The following is a 21539-nucleotide window of genomic DNA, read 5'->3' on the forward strand; positions in this document are numbered from 1 at the left end:
TGGGAATGAGGGGATCCGAGTCACTGTACATTTTATTACTGTACCACAAAGGAAACTGTGGACAGACATTTGTCCCCCTTTCAAAATAGTTCATGCTGTCAGGGAAACCACCTTGGCTTCCAGATACCTAATCCAATATCAGTGCTGTAACCTGATGGGACTCATTTCCCCACATCCATGGTGGTGAAATTGAGGTTGGCACAGATTAGGAGCGACGTGTCTTTAGAGTGCTTGGGAGGGGAAAGAGATTTAATTGGTTTTCAACACTGTGTGCTTTACATTATGGTATAGCACAATTAGAATTCTAGCAATTAATGACACTGTCCTGAATCCGTTGTACCTGGGTGCTGGCAAAGTGTTCCTTGCAATCCTCTATAAAACCCTCCAACTAAGCCTCTTCATGCATCAGTTTCTTGCTTGGCCCAGTGGTTCTCAAACTCCTTCCTGGCTCTTGAGCTCTCTAGAATGATGAAGACACTCCTGATCTCCTGCCTCCTCTTGACCCTTCTTCCTCCAGGTGAGCAGAACCACAGCTGCTGTGCTGTTCATCATGTTTCCAGGAAGGAAATTAGCGGGGGGCCAGCCATTAAAGCAGTACAAGAAATGAACCAGGGCTTGTGGTTCCTTTGAAAGGGAGAGGGCGACAAAGGATCCTCAATGATAGATTTATTTTTATTTAACCCAATGCGTACAGAAAGGTGTGGTATCCCCAAGTCCATTGGGGGAGCAAGAGAGGCAGTAGTTCACTCTTCGATAAAGAAGAATCCTAGCTCCTATTTAAAGCAAAGAATAAGTTTCTTGCATTTGTAGAAATTTATGATAGGAGACAATGTATAGGCACAATTCTTCTCATATTTTGGAGCAGAATGATCCTACCCCCCCCATCAATGTTTTAGTCTGCTGGTGTTACACGCCACCCTGATCTCTGGGTAAAGTCAGGTTCCAGGGGTACCAGATGTGCTTACCAGAGTCTTTCATGTTTGCTGGAGCTGCTGGGAGTTGTAGTACAACAACTTCGGAAGGGTTAAAGGTTTCCCCACACCTTCTCTACTGGTCCTCTCCCTCAGACTGCAGGAGCCATCTTCGACAATCGTTCTCTGATCTATGCAAGGCCCACCCCCATTCACAGAATTTAAGAACTACAAAGGGACTATATATAGGAAGCATTAGGTAGATGAACATCTAGTCTAGCATTTTGTTCTTGCCATGGGTCCTATGGGAAGCCCGTAAGCAGGATCTGAGTGCAAAAGCTCCCTTTCTGCGGTTTCCAGAAACTAGTATTCAGAAGAATAGTGCCTCCAATGTTGGAGAAGGAATATATCAATTGAGGATAGTAAACATGAATTTATCTATTCTGCTTTCGAAGCTATCCAGGTTGGTGCCCTTTGCTGCCTCTCGTAAGATGGACTTTGTAGTAGAAAGTGTTGTGTCAATGTACCTTGATGCGGACCTGTTCCCTTAATGCAGTTGTTGCTAAGGACTTGTAAACCCATTTCCCCCTGTCTGCAGTGGCATCTCTGATATGTGAGTCTTGTTGGAGTGCAGGAAAAGATTGCCTGAACGCCACCACTGAGGAGTGTGACGAATCCAGTGACCAGTCCTGCATGTCTGTCCTTGGAGTAGGCAAAATGTGTAAGTAAGAAGAACTTTCAGCCTCTTTCACCAACAAAATGTAAACCCCCAGACTCACTTTCTAAGGCCATATCTTAGCCACAAGCCACAGAACATGACTTTTCATAAAGTAGTGTTCTAGGTTCTGCATTGCCTGTAGGAGCAGGGGAGAAATTCAGGTCAGTTCATATTTAAAGGTGTGTTTACTCAATTGCAGAGCAAAACAAAGCCATCCTTCAGAATCTGCACTTCTCCCATTTTTGCAATTGAGTTGTCCAGCCATGTAATGAGTAGACAAATGCACATGCTAGGGTAAAGTGTGCGAGGAGGTGGCAGATCTTGCCTCCAAGGATCACACCACAGCTTCAAAGGCAGCAGCATCAGGCGATGCTTTTCTTGGCGGTCAGATCTCCTGCCCCTATGGATTCTGCTACATAAGGCGATCATAAATCCTTTCCTCATGGGTGCGCCAGCCCTATCTCCAAGTCCAGTTATTTCCTTTTCCAATTCTTCCATTTCTAGCACTTTTGGGGTCAGCAGCGGTTTTCAAGTCCTGCGTCAATACAGAGTTGTGCGATGCAGACCATTCCAGTGTTTCCGTAACCTCATCAATATACATCCACAACAAGATTTCCTGCTGCAAGACAGATATGTGCAACAGTGGACCTCCTGAAGGTAAGTATTATCATCAGGAAAGAGGGTCGCACAAAACTCAAGTAATGAGAGAGGGCACAGAAAGACAAACAGGTTTTTGGCAGTATCCTGATGTCAGGGACTGGCTAGGCAAGGAGGAGTGGTGGCTGCCAGGTGCCCCAGGAGGTGCCTGGGGGTGACACTAGGAAAGAAGGTTTCAAACCTGATTCAGACTGGTGGGACAGGGAGGAGCCATTGACGGAAGGAACCAGCAGGGAAGCATTGGAGCCATAGTATGGGGGTGGCAGGAATTAATAGAACAAAACCCAAAATAAGACGATTACTTGAACAACATGCAGCATCTATTAGCAAAAATTACAAGGGAGCGTCACAGTTTTACCTTAGTCCTAGAAACACCCCTCCCAGAATGTTACTCACAGATCCTCTCCTGCAGCAGCTTCTGGTATTTACATCCTACACTTTCCTCCAAAAAGCTTGAGCTGCCGCTCACCATTTTAGCCTCAAAACATCCTGTGAAATAGGTTAGGCTTAGAGATAGTTCCTGACCCGAATTTCTGAATCCCCCAAATTTCGTACCTGCCAGGGAGCCTCCATTTTGGGTGCCGCTCTTTCCATGTGTGGGCACCGGAAATCGGGTAGAACGGCACCAGAAGTTGCTTCTACACATGCCTGCCAGCCATCTTGGTTGTGGCCGCATGGCAGTGGCCATCTTGGTGGTGGCCACATGTCGGTGGCCATCACCAAGATGGCTGCTGGACATGCATAGAAGCGACTTCCGGTGCCGTTCTACCCGATTTCTGGTGCCCACACATGGGAAGAGTGGTCCCGGAAGTTGCTTCTACGCAACTTCCGGTGTCGCGCTGCTGCTGATCCCGCATTTTTCAGCGGGGGACTTGGCAGGTATGCTGTGAGGTGAGTGGGGCTGAGAGACTTCAGAGAAGTGTGACTAGCCCAAGGTCACTCAGCAGCTGCATGTGGAGGAGCGGAGGCACGAACCTGGTTCCCCAGATTACGAGTCCACCGCTCTTAACCACCATACCACACTGGCAAGTGTCATGGCTACAGTTGAATTTGAACCCTGGTCTCCTGGATTCTAGTCCAACTCTCTCACCACTACATCTCACTGGCTCATTGGTTTCCCAGAGCTCTAGCCCCCAAACCTAGACCGACCCACTTTCTTTGATGCATTTGCATTTGTAGAGATATTTTTTGCAGGACAGGCCCCTGTCCTTCCTGTGTGAGACAGAACTGATTTCTTTTAGGTTTGCATTCAGGGAATTAATATCTTCAGGTTAAAGCAAATGCTCATAAAGATCTATTAGATGCAATGGGCTCCAGTGATGCTTAATAATATATTATAGAGGAACACTATGTACACAAATGGGAGAACAAGCAGGTGGTGCAAAAAAAAAAGTTTTAAAAAATTACATTTGTTGCTCTACTCACTTTCACAACTGGCACTGCCACTGCCCTGTGGCCCTAAGAAGCTTGCCCAGAGGGAAATGTGGCCCTCACTGAAAACAGTTAATACGAAGGTTCAAGCTGTAAGCCCCGGCTAGGCCCCTGGCATGCACCAGCTGCTGACGCAGGCCTGTATCACCATCCTTTTCAAACTAGAGGCAGAAGCTGGGGTTGGGATATGAACCAAGAACCCCAAAGCCCTGTTTAGGGAAGTTTTCAATATTTAATGCTGTATTGTTTTAATATTTTGTTGGAAGCCACCCAGAGTGGCTGGGGAGACTCAGCCAGATGGGCGGGGTACAAATAATAATTTTAAATAATAATAATAATAATAATAATAATAATAATAATAATAATAATAAAAGCTGGAAGCTGCATGAGCTGGAGCCTGGCTTAGTGAGCTACCATAAATTGCATACTGAGACCCTCGGGTGCAGAGGAAGATAGGAATAACAGCACACTAGGCAGTGTGACTGGTAAGGCAGTATGATTCTTTTTCTTCTTTGGCGATCACTTGTAGCTGAGTAAGATTGTCTTCCATAAATACGGTTTTAACAATGAGTCTGTAAGTGACTGTGGAGGCCAATTCTGGATCCACACGTCCTTCCACAGTGGGGACATTGGTTTCCGGGCGGGAGTTGATCATGGTGTGGATTTGCCAAGCGTGTCTTCCTCTTAGCACGTTTCTCCCTTGTGTCCTGAGTTCGAGTATCTTCAAAGCCCATGACACCTTTGGTAAAGGCTGTTCTCCAATTGGAGCACTCGCAGGCCAGTGTTTCCCAGTTGTCAGTGTTTATACTGTACTACATTTTTTTAGATTTCCCTTGAGACAGTCTTTAAACCTCTTCTGTTGACCACCAGCATTACGCTTTCCATTTTAAAGTTTGGAATAGAGTACTGTAGTTACTTTGGAAGATGATAATCAGGCATCCACACAACATGACCAATCCAACAAAGTTGATGTTGAAGAATCATTGCTTCAACACTGGTGATATTTGCTTCTTCCAGTACACTGATATTAGTTTATCTGTCTTCCCAAGTGATGTGTAAGACACCATTGATTAAATCTTTCGAGTTGTTGGAGATGGCATAATAAGTGGTCCATGTTTCACAAGCATACAGTAAGGTTGGTAGCACAATAGCTTTGTAAACAAGAATTTTGGTTTCCCTGCGAATGTCCCGGTCCTCAAATTGGGAAAAAGCCGCACTCACAGAGCTGAGGTGATGCTCGATTTCGGCATCAATGTTAGGCCTTGTGGAATCATAAGTGCCTAAGTAGGAGAAGTGATCGACATTTTCCAACGTTACACCATTGAGTTGGATTTGTGGCGCTGCAGAGGGGTTATTTTGTACTTGTTGGTATAGCACTTTGTTTTTTTTGGATGTTGAGCAACAGGCCAAACTTTTCATAAGTGAAGATATTTAGGATGGTTTGGAGGTCATCCTCTGAGCATGCACATACTACGTTGTCATCAGCATACTGAAGCTCTATGACGGAAGTTGTTGTTGTTGTTGTTTAGTCGTTTAGTCGTGTCCGGAAGTTACTGTAACCTTACTCTGTGCTTTCAGCCTGCTCAGATTGAAGAACTTTCCATCTGTTCGACTTCTACTCTGGTGGGGAGTTTCCATTTGACAATGAAAATTGTCGGATCATTTGTAGGATCATGGCAATGAAAATAATGAATAGTGTTGGGGCAATAACACAACCCTGTATAATACCTGATCCCACTGTGAATGGTTCACTTTGAGAGCCATTGTTATCTGCGATTTTTGCTGTCATATTATCATGGAGGAGTCAGATGATGTTTTCAAATTTATCTGGGCAGCCAATTTTCAGAAGGACAGTCCACTGGGCATTACAATTTACAGTGTCGAAAGCCTTAGTCAAGTCAATAAACGCCATATACAGGGATTGGTTTTTCTCTCTGCATTTTTCTTGAAGTTGTTGAGCAGTGAAAATCATGTCCACTGTCCCCCTAGAAGGCCGAAAACCATTTTGGGATTCAGGAAGGGTCGCCTCGGATATTATTAAGATATGGTTTGCTAAGGTCCTTCCAAGAATTTTGCCACCTGCAGCTAATAGAGAGATTCCTCGATAGTTTCCTCAATCAGTTCTGTCACCTTTTTTTTAAAAAAAAAAGATTGATAATTTTGGCATCCCTAAAGTCTGCTGTGATCTCTTCTCTCTCCCAGATTTTTTCGATGAGCTTGTGAGGTTGTTGTGCAAGTTCAATTCCACCCACTTTGAAGACTTCAGCGGGTATCCCCTCAGGTCCGCTGGATTTGTTGTTTTTCATTTGGTTAATAGCTGTACACAACTCTCCCAGATTTGGAGATACTGCAAGCTCATCTCTAACTTGTTTTTGCGGAATTTGTGAGAGGACCTCAGCAGCTACGGGGGAGTTGCGGTTAGGGAGATGTTGATGATTTTATCTTCCTTAGGCATCTCTGATAGGATGGTATCCAGCTGAGAGTAAAAAATTTCTTTAATGTCTTCATCGGCATCCAGTGTTGGTGCATAAGTGCTTATAAGCGTAGCCTGTTGGTTTTTGGTGAGTTTTATTCGAAGGGTTGAGAGTCACTCATTAATGCCGGTAGGGACTTCTGACAGGAGCTTCACAAGATAGTTTTTGATAGTGAAGTCTACCCTATATATCCGAAGTTCTTGTTCAGATAGACCTTTCCAGAAGAAAGTGTAGCCTCTTTTTTCTTCCTTCAGTTGTCCCTTGCCTCCTCATTGAGTCTCTTGAAGCACTGCAATATCGATGTCAAAACGTTGCAGCTTTATTGCAATGATGGCAGTTCTGCATTCAGGATGCTCGCTGTCTGTGTTATCTGACAAAGTCTGTATATTCGATGTTCCAAAGTTCAATTGTCTTTTTCGGCTGCTAGGTGGTGACCCCACTGGGCGTGGTAATCCAGTCAGGAGAAAAGGGAGGCAGACTATGTTTAGGGCACCTTTTCTAGCCACTCTCCCTTTTCGGGGTGAGCAGAGTGGATCCTAAAAGGGGCTGCTCAGTCATGGATACAGCTGCTGAACTGCTCAACTGCCTTGTTCCTTGAGTCAGAATGACTGAATCTATATCCACCGCCCATGTGCCGGTTCATGACCAGGGGCTTCCAGATTTCACGATCCTGCCCCCGTTACCATTTGCCGATTGCCATGGGACTTTTTGGGTTTGGGATGGGTTTCTGGAAGACACCAATATGTGAATTTGTTTTATGTGTGTAGATCAGTGCACACTGACCAAGGTACAGTCTTCGCAGTAGGGCTCTGTTCCGATGGCCTAAGTAGTCATGATGAACTGGTTGATTCCTATCTGCTGCAGCCCTCATCCACCTTCACAGCTGTTGTAACATACCGCTTGTTATCATCCACATGTTCTGCCATTGAGTACTTTTTGGATCATTCTTTGTCTAGCTCAGGCACCCCCAAACTGCGGCCCTCCAGATGTTTTGGCCTACAACTCCCATGATCCCTAGCTAACAGGACCAGCGGTCAGGGATGATGGGAATTATAGTCCAAAACATCTGGAGGGCCGAAGTTTGGGGATGCCTGGTCTAGCTCCTTCCCTTTGACCTTACTGCGTTGGGTGACCCTGCTGGGAGTACGGGATCACAAGGGTCATAGGAACATGGAAGCCCACTCACCACGACAAGGTGATGATCCAATGAGTGAGAAGGCAGTATGATACCTCTGGATTGGGCAGGCCTTCTACAAACATCCGCAATGTGGGCTCCTGCCTTTGCCAACAGAACAGTGCTTTCTAAGAGGATATCTGCATTATTTAATAACATACCGGTAGCATAGTAAAAGAAAAACTGCAGATAGAACAAAACCCAAAACCATGTATCACAAGATTACTTGAACAGCATGCAGCATTCATGAGCAAAAATAACAAGGGAGCTTCACAGTTTTACCTTAGTCCTAGAAACATTCCTCGCGTGATATTACTCACAGTCCCTCTCCTGCAGCAGCTTCTGATATTTAAACCCCTACTCTTTCCTCCAAAGAGCTTGAGGTGGCGTGTGAAATAAGTCAGGCTTAGGGGCAGTGTCTGGCCCCAGGTCACCCAGCAAGTGTCGTGGGTCAAGTACAGATTTGAAATCTGGTCTCCTCCCACCCTTGTTCCTGATGTAGACCTTCACTCACCCCTCCTTCCTTGGTGGGAGGAGGCACCATTTTGTGATTCGCCTTAGCATTCCCAACACCCTGGTGTAAGCTTTTATTGTAAACACTATAACAATACTAGGACAAATAATTCTGGGAGTGGTAGTTTGTTAAGGGTGCTGAGGGTTAATAGGAAAACCCCTATTCCCCTCACAGAGCTATGGATTAGCAAACAAACCCCACACAATAGCTCTTATTAGCTAGCATATTTTTTTAGGTGAAATCCCAGAAGTGTTTTTTAATGATAAAACTACTAAGAGCTTTCTTTCTCTTTCCTGTTCTAAGGAAGAGGGCCATTTTGTAGAATTTTATCATCATTTGTATGCTTCTGTAGCTACCATTTTGTCTCTAAGAGTGCCCTCCCAATGCTGCTCAGTGCTAAGCCCAATTGCTTAAAGTGGTATCCCTGTGCTTGAAATGTATGCTGTGAATGTGGCCCCAGTCACAAATCTCTTGCACCATGCCTTAATGTAGCCCTGAATGAATGGAGCAAGGCTGAAGCAGTTGGCTTGGAGAAATGCTGGGAGCTGGTACACATCCCTCTTTGAAGGGGGAGTACAATTACCACCCCTCACATACAGTAAATTGTGGTTTGCATCTACAAAAGAAATACAATGACTAACTGCAATGTTGGGGTGGTGTGGTGATTGTTTTCCAGTGCCTGAGCGTGAGAAGAGGGAGCCCAATGGGCTGAAGTGCCCAAGTTGCTTCTCCATCTTCTCAGACAAGTGCGAGGGCTGGAAGACCGTCAGCTGCAGAAATGAGGAGGATCAATGCTTCTACCTTGGGGGTCGCATGAAGTTTGGTGAGTCTTGTATGATGGAGTGCAACTAGGGCCCCATCTGTACTATACATTTAAAGCAGTACCACACCACTCTGAGCAGCCATAAAAAGGTAACGGGACCCCTGACCATTAGGTCCAGTCATGACCAACTCTGGGGTTGCAGTGCTCATCTCCCATTATTGGCAGAGGGAGCCGGCGTACAGCTTCCAGGTCATGTGGCCAGCATGACTAAACTGCTTCTGGCAAACCAGAGCAGCACACGGAAACGCCATTTACCTTCCCGCTGTAGCGGTACCTATTTATCACCTTGCACTTTGATGTGCTTTCGAACTGCTAGGTTGGCAGGAACTGGGACCCAGCAACGGGAGCTCACTCCGTCTCAGGGATTCAAACCGCCGACCTTCTGACCGGCAAGCCCTAGGCTCAGTGGTTTAACCCACAGCGCCACCCATGCCTTGAGCAGTCATGGCTTCCCCTCACAGACCCTAGGATACTTAGTTTATTAAGGGTGCTGAAAGTTATTAGGAGACCCACGTTGCCCCCAAAGAGTGTCCAGGATGGGCAGGAGTCCAAAGAGGAGGGATGTGTGCGCAAGGAAGTGGGAGGAGGAGGAGAACACAGGGGAAGGGGCTAGTGATTTCTGGGGTTCTTGCCTGGAACCCTGTGCCTGTTTATTCCATTCTTTCCCAGCAACACCTTAAAAGCCTATTCAAATAGGGACATGCTCTATTCCCTTTTGCTGTTCATTCCGTTGAGTTTTAAATGTTTTAATGGTTTTAACTGCTTTTATTGCTAATGTAAATATTACTTATAAACCCCTAGCAGTTTTTACTGCAATCAAGCGGTATATAGATTTCGTTAAATAAAAATTCATCTTAAAAGTTGCACTTTAAATGGGGGGGGCAGGATGGAGACCCTCATGCCCAGGGGCCAAAGGCATCCCTCTAGGACTCTCTCTCCCTGGCCCTTGGGATCCTCCTTAGCCACACCTCCTCTCCCTAGGCCACACCCCTCACAAGCCCCACTTCATATACTACTTGAATGCTTTGGCCTGGCTGGTTTGTTGCCCCAGAACTCTTGGTTACCTGGAGGGAGGACAGAGAGTGGGGTTTGAATGTATCTATAAAATAGCCTGCCGTGTAAAGGTGAATTTTACATATGTTTCCATTGGCATGTGGCCCTCCCAGAAGGTCACCCATCCTGGGAAAAGGCTCTTGGTCTGAGAAAAGTTGCCCACCCTTCTGTTTGAGGGAGAGGGTTTTGGATTCCAAAAACATATGTGTGTTTTATTCCCAACAGGGGAGAGCACCCTGATGGGCGCTTTCCGAGGCTGTGCAACAGCTAGTCTCTGTGACTACACTGATGGGTTGATGGAGATGGATCTGGAATCATTAGGAATTGAGGTCACTCAAGCTGAGTGCACCGATGCAATGGACGATGATGACAATGAGCTGTAGCTGAGGTAAGGCAAACCTCCACCGCCCAGAAAAACCCGCCATTTATGGAAACTGGCGGCCTAGTGGTTGAAGAGTTTAGGTCTCAGCCTGAGGACTCCCAGCCTTTCTTTCCAGAAGTCTAGAATCTCCTCTTCAAAGACAGGCTGTGCAGTATTTGACTTTCATGTGCAAATGAAGTCATTGAATCATGTCCAAAATAAATATATATGGCAAATCATGTGTGTTGTATCATTTTACCAAATGCATCATTTGTTGGGGAAAATAATAATGCTTGGGGATAGGAGATATATTTCAGGGGTGAAATCCCTGGCCAGACTTTCATGTCCAATTTTAATCAAGTTTGTCAACTTTGGGTGGTGCATCCCATTTCTCCACTTAAGGTAAAATGGGGTGAAAAAAAGAAATGGGAGGAAGATAAAAGTCCCTACCAGAGAAGAATGGCAAACTTTGGGCTGCCTTGTTGTCCAGAGTGGTGTATCCCGTTTCGCCACTTGAGGTAAAGTGGGGAGTGCCACAGCAGATGTGCTGTGCAACCCCCACCAAAGCTAATACTTCAGTAATTTATTTAAGAATCAGTCAATGAGTACAGCATATTTTCTTCTGCAAAACCATGTAAATACAATATTCTTTTTTTATTATGATTTTTATTGGTTTTACATATTACATATTACATACACATATTGTACATAAACATATTATACATACTTCATATACATATTATAGATATCAATTTATATTTCATCTTCCTCCTGACTTCCCCTCTTCCTTCTTCTGCCTATTTTATTTAAATCCATTATATTTCACATTTTCTCTTCCATTTTTTATAATTTATTTCCTTATGATCAACTTCATTTCATTTCCTTATATTCCTTTATTTCTTTTCCTTATGTTCAACTTTATTTCATTTACAAATTCCATTCTGTATATACAGATCTATTTTTATCATATAACTTTCAATTTATTATACATACTGTAAGTTATGCACTTTCAATAAAAGATATTTATAACTCACTATGAGGTTTAGATTCAGTAAATACAGAATTCTAAGGTATTTACTTTAAAGTTTGTTGTGGCCTGCCACTCGTGTACAAATTCGGATACTTTTTAAAGTGTCGTTTTGAAATTCCTGGGGGAATCAAGTACAGTCCTATACTGGGACACATTTCAGCCATGTAACAGCTCATGTTGAGGCAGACAATTCGGTCTCACAGTTAAAGAGAGCCAGCAAGCTTTGCCTCCATTTTTTAGGGGGACTCAGGTTTCTGCTGGTTTCACAAAAGTTTGAGTTAACTCTTTCTTAGTAAAAACACAATTTTCACAGTGTCAGGCCTAATGAGCACAACAGCTCATTTCCTGTGGGTTTTACTCCATGAAATTAGTTGCCAAGACGAAAGTTCCCATCGCCTCACATCTGCCTATGTCTCCTCTCCACCTGCACTCTAACCCTCTCCTGGACTCTGTGGAGAGGCAGGCAGTGGCTGCATTTGGCCCTCAGGTCTGATGTTCCCCACTCCTGGTATAGATTTTAAAAGGGCTCCATAGCTTCCCAGTTTTTTTCTCTCCTTTGGCTTCCATTACTCAGCCAAATGAGCAGCTTGGTGATTTTAGAAAGAAATTGTGAAACCATGTTTCTCCAGCAAGTGCATTGTGAATCCACTCATCTTCAGCAGGTACACTGGGTGAGCACCACTTTGTTTTTTTAATATATATTTATTGGTTTTGTGTGTCGAGGCTTACCAGAAATCACCCTTAAATAACTCACAACAGACACAATAATTTAGGTTTGGTTTTTGGCATTAATTTTGGCCACAACTTTATTTAAATACAATTTTTAATCCGAGTGTTGGCTTAGGCTTTTGGTTAACCATTCATCCTTCCTTAAGAAGGACCATCTCCATCTGTCCACTTTGGACAGGACTCAACTCATCTGTCCACTTGGGACAGGACTCAATCATCTGTCCCCTTGGAACAGGACTCAATCATCTGTCCCCTTGGAACAGGACTCACATCATCTGTCCACTTGGGACAGGACTCACCACTGTCCACTTGGACAGTACCAGCTACGACTTTCCCAAGGGTAAAGGGAAGTCAAGTGAACACCCCTGGGAAAGGAGGTAGCTGAGGCCAGACATTCTTTTTCCAAGAATGTTCCCCAAGGCTCGTACTCTTATAATTGGCCCCTCCAGCCCCGCCTAGGCGGGGATATAAGGACGAGAGCGTAAGCCCCAGGATTCCTTTAACGGAATACTTCTATGTGGAGCAACAAAAGGTGGGGGTGTAGGGATCTGGATGTCACACCCCTCTTCCAACCGATTCAATAACCAAAAGCCTAACCGCCAATCAATCCCGCAAAGGCTTGCCGCCAACACTCAGAGACCTAATCATCTTTTTACACCCTCTGCAACTTCCCCCAACCAAACATCATTCCCAGCTGGGGATAGGTGAACCCCATCATCCCGAAATAGGTGAGGGGCTCTAACGTTAATTCCGGGATGCTGTATTAACATACCCCCAATCTCAATCACCCGCTTGGCAGCTGCGCTATTGACCCGCTTCCTGGCTCTTTCGTCGGCCAAAGGGCAAATGCTGCCCCGCCACTGAATTCTTGGCAACAATTGCAACCAGAAGATAGCGGTGCCCGGGAGCAAGGTCCGTATCTCCAACATATCGCGCAGGATAGCCAGGCGCAGCGAGAAAGAGTCCAAAGCGGGGATGTCGTTTTCACCCAGCTGGATCACCAGGGCAGTCGGGCAACCAAGCGTAAGAACTTTGCGCTGGAGCAAGGGGGGGTTCCCCCCAGCGCATGCCTCTCTTGCCCATCCAAGTCACGTGGACGTAAGAAGGAAGGCCAAGCCGAAGACCGAATTCTGTCTCAACCAGCGCGAAGGCCTGCCCAATGGACTATGGAGTGTCCCACCATCCATATGTGCACGTCCGCAAGTCCTGGAGAAACAGCGGAAACAAATAAAAAGATTAGCGACGCTTCCTAACATATGATTTATAAGCGGTAGATTTCCACTTGCCCAAATCCTTAATCCCTTAAACTGAGAGGCCCAAATGGGCCGCCGTGGTGGCGGCCCCAATACGAAATGAATGAGGAGAGTAATCAGCGGCCATGCAACCTCAGGCCGCTATCACCTTCCTCATTACCCTGGTGAACTGTTGCCTGGTCAACGGAGCTCCATCCTGATGTAAAAACAGGGGGCCATCCTCAGCATGCCTATCAGCCAAGTATTTGGACATATCCTTAACCGGGCAGGGGCCCGACTGCCCAGTAGTGGGCAGACGCATGGCGGCGCCCCTGCCGGCTGGTCAGTCTTGGAGCTCCGAATAGTCAGCAACAGCTCGGCCGTTGACAAGTGTACGTCCTGCAAGAGTAAACCCCCAGACATCCCCTGCTGTACCTGCTCGACAACAATTTCGCCAATCCTCAGGGCCCAAATAAAGGCCACTGAAAAGGCGGCGGAAAACAAGCGGGCCTCAAATTTGGACCAACATAAAGCTCTTAACTTCAGCCGCATCCTGCTAAGGAGACCAAAGGAGATTGGGCTCCTCGAAGGGGATCTAGGAGGACACAATCTACCCCAACCCTCCCTGTCCTTGCGCACCACAAATTTGGTGCAAGGGTCTCTACGAAAAAATAATTTAGAGAAAAAGGAAATAGCCGCAGACTGGAGCTTGATGGTCCTGGCTGCCCTTCCCAATCGAAAAAGGTGCGCCAAATATTGGAGCACCTGAGAAGAAGAGGGACGGGTCGTTCCCCCCACCGCGAGGGACTAATAGTGAAAAGCTAAAAAGTCAGTCCAGGCTCTTTGGTAAGCCCGCAGAGTAGAGGGGGAAACAGAAGCTGCTACTCCCTGCAAGACTAGCAGCTGCCAAGGTTCCATAGACGATCCGGGAAAAACTCTGGCAGTGGCTGGGCGTCTGGAACCAGGGACCTGAAGCGCTCCATCTGAAAGCGGGACAAAGCATCAGCTATATCGTTGGATATGCCAGGAACAAAAGGTGCTGAAAAAATTATATTGAAGCGCAGGCACTGCAGAATGAAAGGCCTTAGCAGAGCCGATACCCAAGTTGACTTAGAGGACTGCTTTGCAAGGACATTCACCATGGCCTGGTTGTCGGACCAGAAGCATACACGGCGGTCCTTGAAGTCGTCAACCCAAATATGGACTGCCACTGCAATGGGAAAAAACTCAAGGAAGGTTAAATCCCGTGTAATTTTCGTGACCTGCCATGCAGGAGGCCAACGTTGTGCACACCATCTGCCGTTCAAGAACAAACCGAATCCCAATGAGCCCGCTGCATCTGAGTTCTGAAAGGTGCTGAAACAATCAAAAGCCGCGCAGGCTACAGAGCAGCCCATCGGTATGGCTTTATCAAAATAAAAGGAGCCATCAAATTGAAAGCCTAGTAACAAAAAATCATGCAGGTGAATCGGCAGGAGTCTAAATGCTGATTCGATATCACACTTTGCCATTAAGGCACCTGGCCCAAACTTCCGGATCATTTTCATGGCTTGATCCAAGGAAGTGTATTTCACTGTGCAGAGTTCCGGAGGAATCACGTCATTGACAGATGTGTCCCTGGGGTGGGACAAATTATGTATGAGGCAAAACTCACCAGGAGCCTTCTTGGGGACGATTCCCACGGGAGAGAGGTGCAAATTGGGGAAAGGCGGTGTCTCACCGACTTCTGATTCCTTGGATTCCTAGCCAGGGGCACCGAAGCTATCGGAATCCGAAACCCGAAGGAGAAACCATCCCACAGATAGGCTGCTGCCTCTGCATTAGGATAGGATACTGTTTGAGGGCTAGCAACTTAATGGGAGGAAAAGCTAACTTCAATAGATCACTTTGATGTGGAGGCTGCAGGGGGTGGGGGGCAGGGAGGGTTCCCTTAGCCAGTTGCTTGGAGCCCCCCCTGCCTCCATGAAAGGGCCGACGGCCCCATAACAAGAAACCACCGGGTGGTTACCCCCGCAGCAGTCACAAATGTGAGCATAGCCACACTGAGGATGCTGACAGAGCCCTTTATTAAAGTCCCAGCAGCGCAGCTTATTCGCCGCCTTGAAGGGCTGAGACTTCTGCTTCTGCTGTTCCCCAGGCTTCCTCTCAACCGACGGAGCCACGAAGGTGGTCCATATATCCAGGTCTTTTCTGTCCCATCGTGCAGTGTCTATGTTAGCCTCGCGCCAACGAAAACACTTGTCATAGGCTACTGCGGCAGCCTCACCTGCCATTGTAAAAGCTGATCCCCTAAGGGGATACCCTGCGATCACCACCCCGGCAAAAACTTGATAACAGTCGAGCCAGCGCTCAAAGGTTCGTTCAACCCTCTTGGCCCTGTCTTTTCTTTTTGGAATGGCCGGAAATTTCCCCTGCACGGGGACCACATCTTCAGGCGGGGCCAATGCAAATATATCCATGTATCAGCCATCCAGTATCCTGGACCGCACCTTAGAGGACAAGTGGCTGCCGGGAATGATGTCCCTGGAGCTGTTTGTGGAAACTTTCATTTCCGGAACTAATTCCCCATTAAGGCATTCCTGCACGGTGCCGTAACAAGTTAGCCCTCCTAGTGCAAGCCCAAAGAGGAAGCCCGGAATCCTTCTCGCCATAAGCCCAGTAGAGGCCTAGTGAGAGTTGGAATCCTCGGAGCTAGAGGACGAACCTGTGGTAGTAGAAACCGAAGTGTTGTCCCTACGTCTCTTCGCACATTTGCGGGAATGCCTCTTGCGATGGTGTTTTCCACCCCGAGAGGTCCTGGCCGGCACCGGGAGGGTGTCCTCAGCAGAGGAAGTTGAAGGCAGGTCTAGCCTCAGGGCCACCGCCGAACACTGAGGGATAGAAACAGGCGAAACCAAGACGTTACTAGAGGCCGCAGCCTGAGGATCCTGCACCACCCCGCTAACACCCCCTTTAGCAGGCCTCTCCTTCCTGGGTCGACGCGGCTGCTTCCCCTTATTCCTTTTTGGAGGGGGCAGGCGGCACAACCACTGGTGTGGCTGAAGCAGCCGGTAGCAGGAAGCCAGAGGGTGGGATGATGTCATCATCGCTGGTGGAAGCGGGTTCAGAGGACATCGCAGGCAGTTCCGTGATGGTTGCCGTAGAAACCTGTTGTGGCGCTGTCGGCACAGGGGCTTGCACAGATTCCTGAGGTACACCTGTTGAGGTAGAAGGAGTAGAAGAAAGGGCTGGACGTTGCAAAAGGGCGTCCAACCCAGAACCAAGCTGTGCCAAGGCCTGTGCATCACCAGCTAGGCTCACGATAAAGGCCTCCACATGACCTGCAACAGCAGGCGTGGAAGGCGAACACACCTTCTGAGATGATCCTTTAATGATCCTCTTCGTGTTCCCAGATGTGGATGGTTGAGCTGCCATCCTGAGGGAAATAAATCAAAAAGGTAGAATAACAAGGAAAACCGTGAGCTAAACAGAGGAAATTTGCAAATGCAATACCCTGCTCCCCAATTAGGTGAAGCACAAGTAGCGCCCCCAGGCTATGATGACCCAGCAAGACCAAGCAAAGTCCCCACGGCAGGGCCGGACTAGGCCGGGCCCCAAAAAGCCACTCCCTATGAAGGGGAGGGAGGGGGAATGCTCAGGCCTCTGCAGAGGAAATTAAATAAATAAAATTAAAATTAAATATTTTAACTGAAATTAATAATCAATTTAATAAAAATAACATAAAATAAAATTTAACAAGTTAAGTGTAAAATTATTGTTGCCCAAAGGCTGTAGTCAATTTAAATCAATCAATTAAATCACATGAATCAATTGAGAGAAAATAAAGTAAATTAAATGGAAAAGGAAAAATAATGCAATTAAAAATAATTTCCTGAGGTGCAGTAGCTCCCTGCCACCAGCAGGTGGAGCAGCTAGGGCGAGAGCAGACTGGAGCCAACTCAAGCCTCTGAATAAAAGGCAAAATTTCCTTGATGAAGGCACAGACGCTGCTGTTCTTCGCAGGGTCAAACGGACCCAGAAAACTCGGGGGGGAGAGAAAGGTAAAGGCACCCCCCAAAGGCCCCAAGCCTCCAAAAAGAAAAAAAGAAAAACCTCCTAGGCAGCCCTAAAAAGCACAGGCAGCCCAGGAATAATGGTGGGGGTGCTTCAGAGCCCTTGGAAAACCAAGCGGGAATTGCCCCCCCCCCCGCCCAGGCAAAAATCCCTGAAGGGATGAAGAAGACAGACCCCCGGGTGCACTCCCCGGCCCCCTGAGACCCCGAAAATCGGCCCCCACGCCTGAGATGGTGGGTAGGCTCCGCAGGACACTGCAAAGAGTGGAGGGGAAAGGGTACTATGGAAGCAATATAAGGTAAAAAAGGCATCCTAATCCCCCCAGCCGAGCCCGGGCTGTTGGGGTAGGAAGCTGGGATCAAACTAAATATTTTGGGGGAGGGGGAGGGGAAAAACAAAGCAGAATAAAGAGGGAAAGGGATGTGGAAATACACAGGGGGGGACGTTAATTCAAAATAGGTTTAAGAAATTAATTAAACAGTAAATAGGTACAGTAAAATAATTATGGAGTAATACAACCAGTTTTGAGCTCTCTCGCTGCAGTCAGAACCAGCAGAAGATTCAAACGCCAAGGCAAGAGTGATAAGAAAATGGAGGAACTGAGTTTAAATGGGGGGCCCCCTCCACCAATTACACGCATTTAAATAACCACACCCCCATTACTCAGCAAGAGCTGTGGCCTAGGCCCCAGCCAAACCCTTATTAGATTTCTTACCAGCCCTACCACAAGTGCTTTATAAAACAAAACATACGACACAAAAAACACAGAATTTACACAACAGAACAAAATACAAACACTACAATAAAAAAAGATATCAAATCAATCTTCTAACATAAATCTTTATCAACTTCCTCCATTCCCTCCCAACTGCGTTTCTTTATATTACTTCCTTAGTACTTTCCAAATCTTGATTGCAATCTTTTTAATACTTTTCTAAACCTATTAATACTCTTAATGACTTGTCAATACTATAAATCAGGCATCCCCAAACTGCGGCCCTCCAGATGTTTTGGCCTACAACTCCCATGATCCCTAGCTAACAGGACCAGTGGTCAGGGATGATGGGAATTGTAGTCCAAAACATCTGGAGGGCCGAAGTTTGGGGATGCCTGCTATAAATCTCTTATACTTATCTCAAAATGCAATTCTTTTCTAATGAATCTTAACATTCAATATGATAATAACACTTAACTAAATCTTAATACACAATAAACTTAACTATCACTCTTCTACAACCTCCTTTTGCTTCCAACTCTAGGTGAGCACCACTTTGAGGCAATCAAGATTTTGGCTAATGTTAGATTTTCCATGAGCTTCAGTGCTGAACCAGGCCAGCTGTTCCTGAACCCTGTTGTCGCAATGGCGAGCAAGATGCCTGTGTAAAGCCTAAAAGCAAGACTGGACAGTGACACCACTCACCCCATTTGTGATTCCCAGCAACTGACTGGGAATCTGTGGAAATAAATATGAGCACTTTGAATGTGACCTGGAAGCAAATTGGCAACCAGTGCCACTGTCTCAGCAACAGAGTGACATGTGGCCAGTAGGCTGCTGCTATAAGGAGTGTGGCTGTTGAGTTCTGCACTAGCTACAGCTTCCGGACGTGATGCAAAGGCAGCCCCACTGCATGCTGCCATAATCAAGTATTGAAGTTACCAGTGCATGAACTACTGTGTCCAGTCTGCCAAGCAATTGACCTATCTCCACGACCCAGAAATCACTCATTCACAAGGTCTCCAGTTTTTCACAGTTCAGCCTCAGTTTGTTGGCTGTCATATACCATTTGGCCATAATGAAAAAGTAAAGAAGCTGGAGTTCTTGATTGAAGATCCCACAGAAATAGTAAATAGGCAAGAACTCAGGCCACCGTAGTAATGTATCCCAATCCAGAGTTTCCGTAGTAGAGATTCTAGAGTTAGATATCTTCAACATATGGATGACACTTCACTCCCCAAAACTCCAAATGATTGTTCGCAATAGCTTCATGTTGATGTTGAATAGCCACTGCATATCCTCCAACATTCCTCAGATGAAAATGGGGACATTTCTCACCCCAAAACTGACACTCCTCAACCCCTGCCCCAGAAACATGGACACGAAATCTGTAAGACATCTTTAGACTCACAAGTGATAATGGCACACCATAAATAAATATATTATTATGAGTTTGGGGGTTGCTAATGTCTACCAAGTCCATCTAATCCCTGGGTCAATGAAGTGTTAAAAGCTAATCAAGCCTTCTAATTCCCAGAGTAGCCAAACCAGCTTCCTGGTGAGATGATGAGGGATCAAGGTGCTCCGTGAGAGACGGAAAATGGGTGAAGCCCTCTCCCTCAACAGACAGAGAAAGAGTTGAGAGCAGCGTTTTTGCAATGATGTCAGCCAGTTGTAAAGCAGCAAACTAGGAGAAACAAAGATAGAGCAATCTTGAAGTCTGTTTGAAACCAAGGCTGCGGCTATGGGAGAAACAAGACCTTTTGGGGTGTTAACGCTGTGAACCTCTGCATCATAGGCTCAGGTTGTATATACTTGCAAATAAACCATCTGTGAAAAAGTCACAACAGTCTGCATTATTATGCCTCATTTTCAAAGGGAACACGAACCCTGGGTAAGCACCAGGGACCCCTGGACTCTCACAGCTCTGAGACTGGGGTGCTATGCAACAATATAATAATAAAACAGCAGTGTGTACCTGTACCAGAGACAACGGCATGATGAGTATGGACTCCAAGGCCTTCAAGGCATGTGGTTGAAATCCCTTCCTGGAACTTTATTTAAATTTTCCCCTATTAAAGCAAATTACCAGCAAGAGTAGAATAGGTTGTACCTTTGCTGTGCCATCTGATTTTCTTTGGCAGTGCTTTCCAGAGCCACGTCAACCTGCACCTCAACACTCACTCCAGCCTCATCCTTCAGAATGAGGCTCTGTTTAGCAGAGACAGTTCCTGGGTTCTCTCTCACTTGACTTTTGGGGAGAATTAAATCCAAAGTAAGTGGGCATAATATTTTGGCCATGCAACCCTACACATACTGTCGTGGTAGGGTTGCCATATTCCCAAAAGTGAAAATCTGGACAAAATGACACCATTTTCAACACAACACTCTCCTTTACAGATGGCACACTTTATAGTAACCTTGATTTACTTGCTGTACTATAATCAATGCTTTGTGTTTCCAGGTGCCCTACCCCCACCCCCACCTAGCGGACCATCTTAAACCATAAATAATGAGGCACGGCAAGTTCTTATTTTAGGTCAAACAGCCAAAGGATCTCCCTAAGCAGTGCCGGATTTATATACTGTATAAGCTAAACAAGCTATAGCTTAGGCCCCAAAAAATAAAGGGGGGGGGAAACTTGATGTACATTTCCAAATATAAGATTTTAAAAATAAAATAAAATAACCTACACACAGCAACAGCATGAATACAGACTTTTGCAATGCAGGCTATTCCAGTGTCTCCATATTGTCATCTTTGTACACCCAAGCCAACATCTCCTGCTACAGAACCTCCTCAAAGTAAGTATCATCATCAGGAAAGATTGTCTCCCAAAGTAATGAGAGGTCAAAGAAAGACAAACAAGGTTTTGGCAGCCATTTGGCTGGCATTTGTTTCTCAGTTTTACAAATAATCCTGAATCTGGCAGAACAGTTCCCAACTGCATTTTAAATGGTTTTGTCTTTTTGAAGAAAAGTCAGATGAATCAAGAAAAAATGAAATGTGGATCTACAGTAATTAGTGGAGTAATTTGTTTTGCTTATAGATAACGATGTGCCGTGTAAAGGGAAAGTAAGCATTGAATATTAGGAAAGATCAAATATTATGTCAAACAGAAGATTCTTAATCATACTTGTGGAATATATTGTCCATTTTGGAAGTATAACCTGACTGCTATTCAGCGGAGGGAAGTTGTTTATTATTATTATTATTATTATTATTATTATTATTATTATTATTATTATTATCATTATTATCATTATTATCATTATTAGAATTAGAATTTATATACCTCCCTATACGCGGAGGTCTCAGGCCGGTTCACAGAAAAGATCACAACATATATGTCAGAGGGCCTGATATGGCTACTCTAGAGTAATGACTCCAGCATGGTCTTTTAAGGCTTTTATTAAGTGCTGATTATTTACAGTGTTCAGAGCAGTAAAAATGCATCCTTAAGGTGAGGTGTCAGAACCTCCGAATGGCGATTGGCGCGTTTTCTTCCAGCACCAAAGCTTTGGCAGACCCAACCTCTTCCCCCTACGTTTGCGTCGCAATTCGGGAGTTGGGGGGATTGGCCTCCCCCCCCGTGCGTCCAACTTCCTGTCCCACCTGCGGCATGGGCTCCACAACCTTGCCTGAGCCTCGGACACCACTTCCT

General features: G+C 45.9%; 2 protein-coding genes across 3 annotated transcripts; one reads left to right on the forward strand and one right to left on the reverse strand.

Moving 5' to 3' along the window:
* Positions 1 to 468: 468 nt before the first annotated feature.
* On the forward strand, positions 469 to 10138 carry LOC132592253 (phospholipase A2 inhibitor NAI-like). Its single transcript, XM_060275262.2, has 5 exons — positions 469 to 517; positions 1510 to 1632; positions 2134 to 2286; positions 8556 to 8702; positions 9981 to 10138. Exons 1-5 carry the CDS (start codon positions 469 to 471, stop codon positions 10136 to 10138), a joined length of 630 nt encoding a protein of 209 aa, XP_060131245.2.
* A 1776-nt stretch (positions 10139 to 11914) lies between these two features.
* LOC132592291 (uncharacterized) lies at positions 11915 to 17241 on the reverse strand. Of its 2 annotated transcripts, none has more exons than XM_060275637.2 (3): positions 16459 to 17241; positions 15812 to 16304; positions 11915 to 13081 (listed from the first exon to the last, which is right to left on the reverse strand). In XM_060275637.2, exons 1-3 carry the CDS (start codon positions 16519 to 16521, stop codon positions 13011 to 13013), a joined length of 627 nt encoding a protein of 208 aa, XP_060131620.1. In that variant the 5' UTR covers positions 16522 to 17241; the 3' UTR covers positions 11915 to 13010. The 2 variants fall into 2 exon arrangements, 1 of the variants encoding a protein (XP_060131620.1); XR_015950689.1 differs by lacking the exon at positions 11915 to 13081 and adding an exon at positions 14762 to 14922 and having other exon boundaries at positions 16459 to 16976.
* Positions 17242 to 21539: the final 4298 nt, after the last annotated feature.

Source organism: Zootoca vivipara, chromosome 6 (assembly GCF_965207765.1).
Source record: "Zootoca vivipara chromosome 6, rZooViv2.hap1.1, whole genome shotgun sequence".
NCBI lineage: Eukaryota > Metazoa > Chordata > Lepidosauria > Squamata > Lacertidae > Zootoca > Zootoca vivipara.

Coding starts and splice junctions, on each gene's coding strand:
- LOC132592253 (XM_060275262.2), top strand. CDS start 469: ATGAAGACACTCCTGATCTCCTGCCTCCTCTTGACCCTTCTTCCTCCA. Junction 1,633..2,133: donor CCTTGGAGTAGGCAAAATGT/GTAAGTAAGAAG, acceptor TTCCATTTCTAG/CACTTTTGGGGTCAGCAGCG. Junction 2,287..8,555: donor CAACAGTGGACCTCCTGAAG/GTAAGTATTATC, acceptor ATTGTTTTCCAG/TGCCTGAGCGTGAGAAGAGG.
- LOC132592291 (XM_060275637.2), bottom strand. CDS start 16,521: ATGGCAGCTCAACCATCCACATCTGGGAACACGAAGAGGATCATTAAA. Junction 16,305..16,458: donor TTAAAGGATCATCTCAGAAG/GTGTGTTCGCCT, acceptor CTACCTCAACAG/GTGTACCTCAGGAATCTGTG. Junction 13,082..15,811: donor TTCGGTTTCTACTACCACAG/GTTCGTCCTCTA, acceptor CTGTTTCTCCAG/GACTTGCGGACGTGCACATA.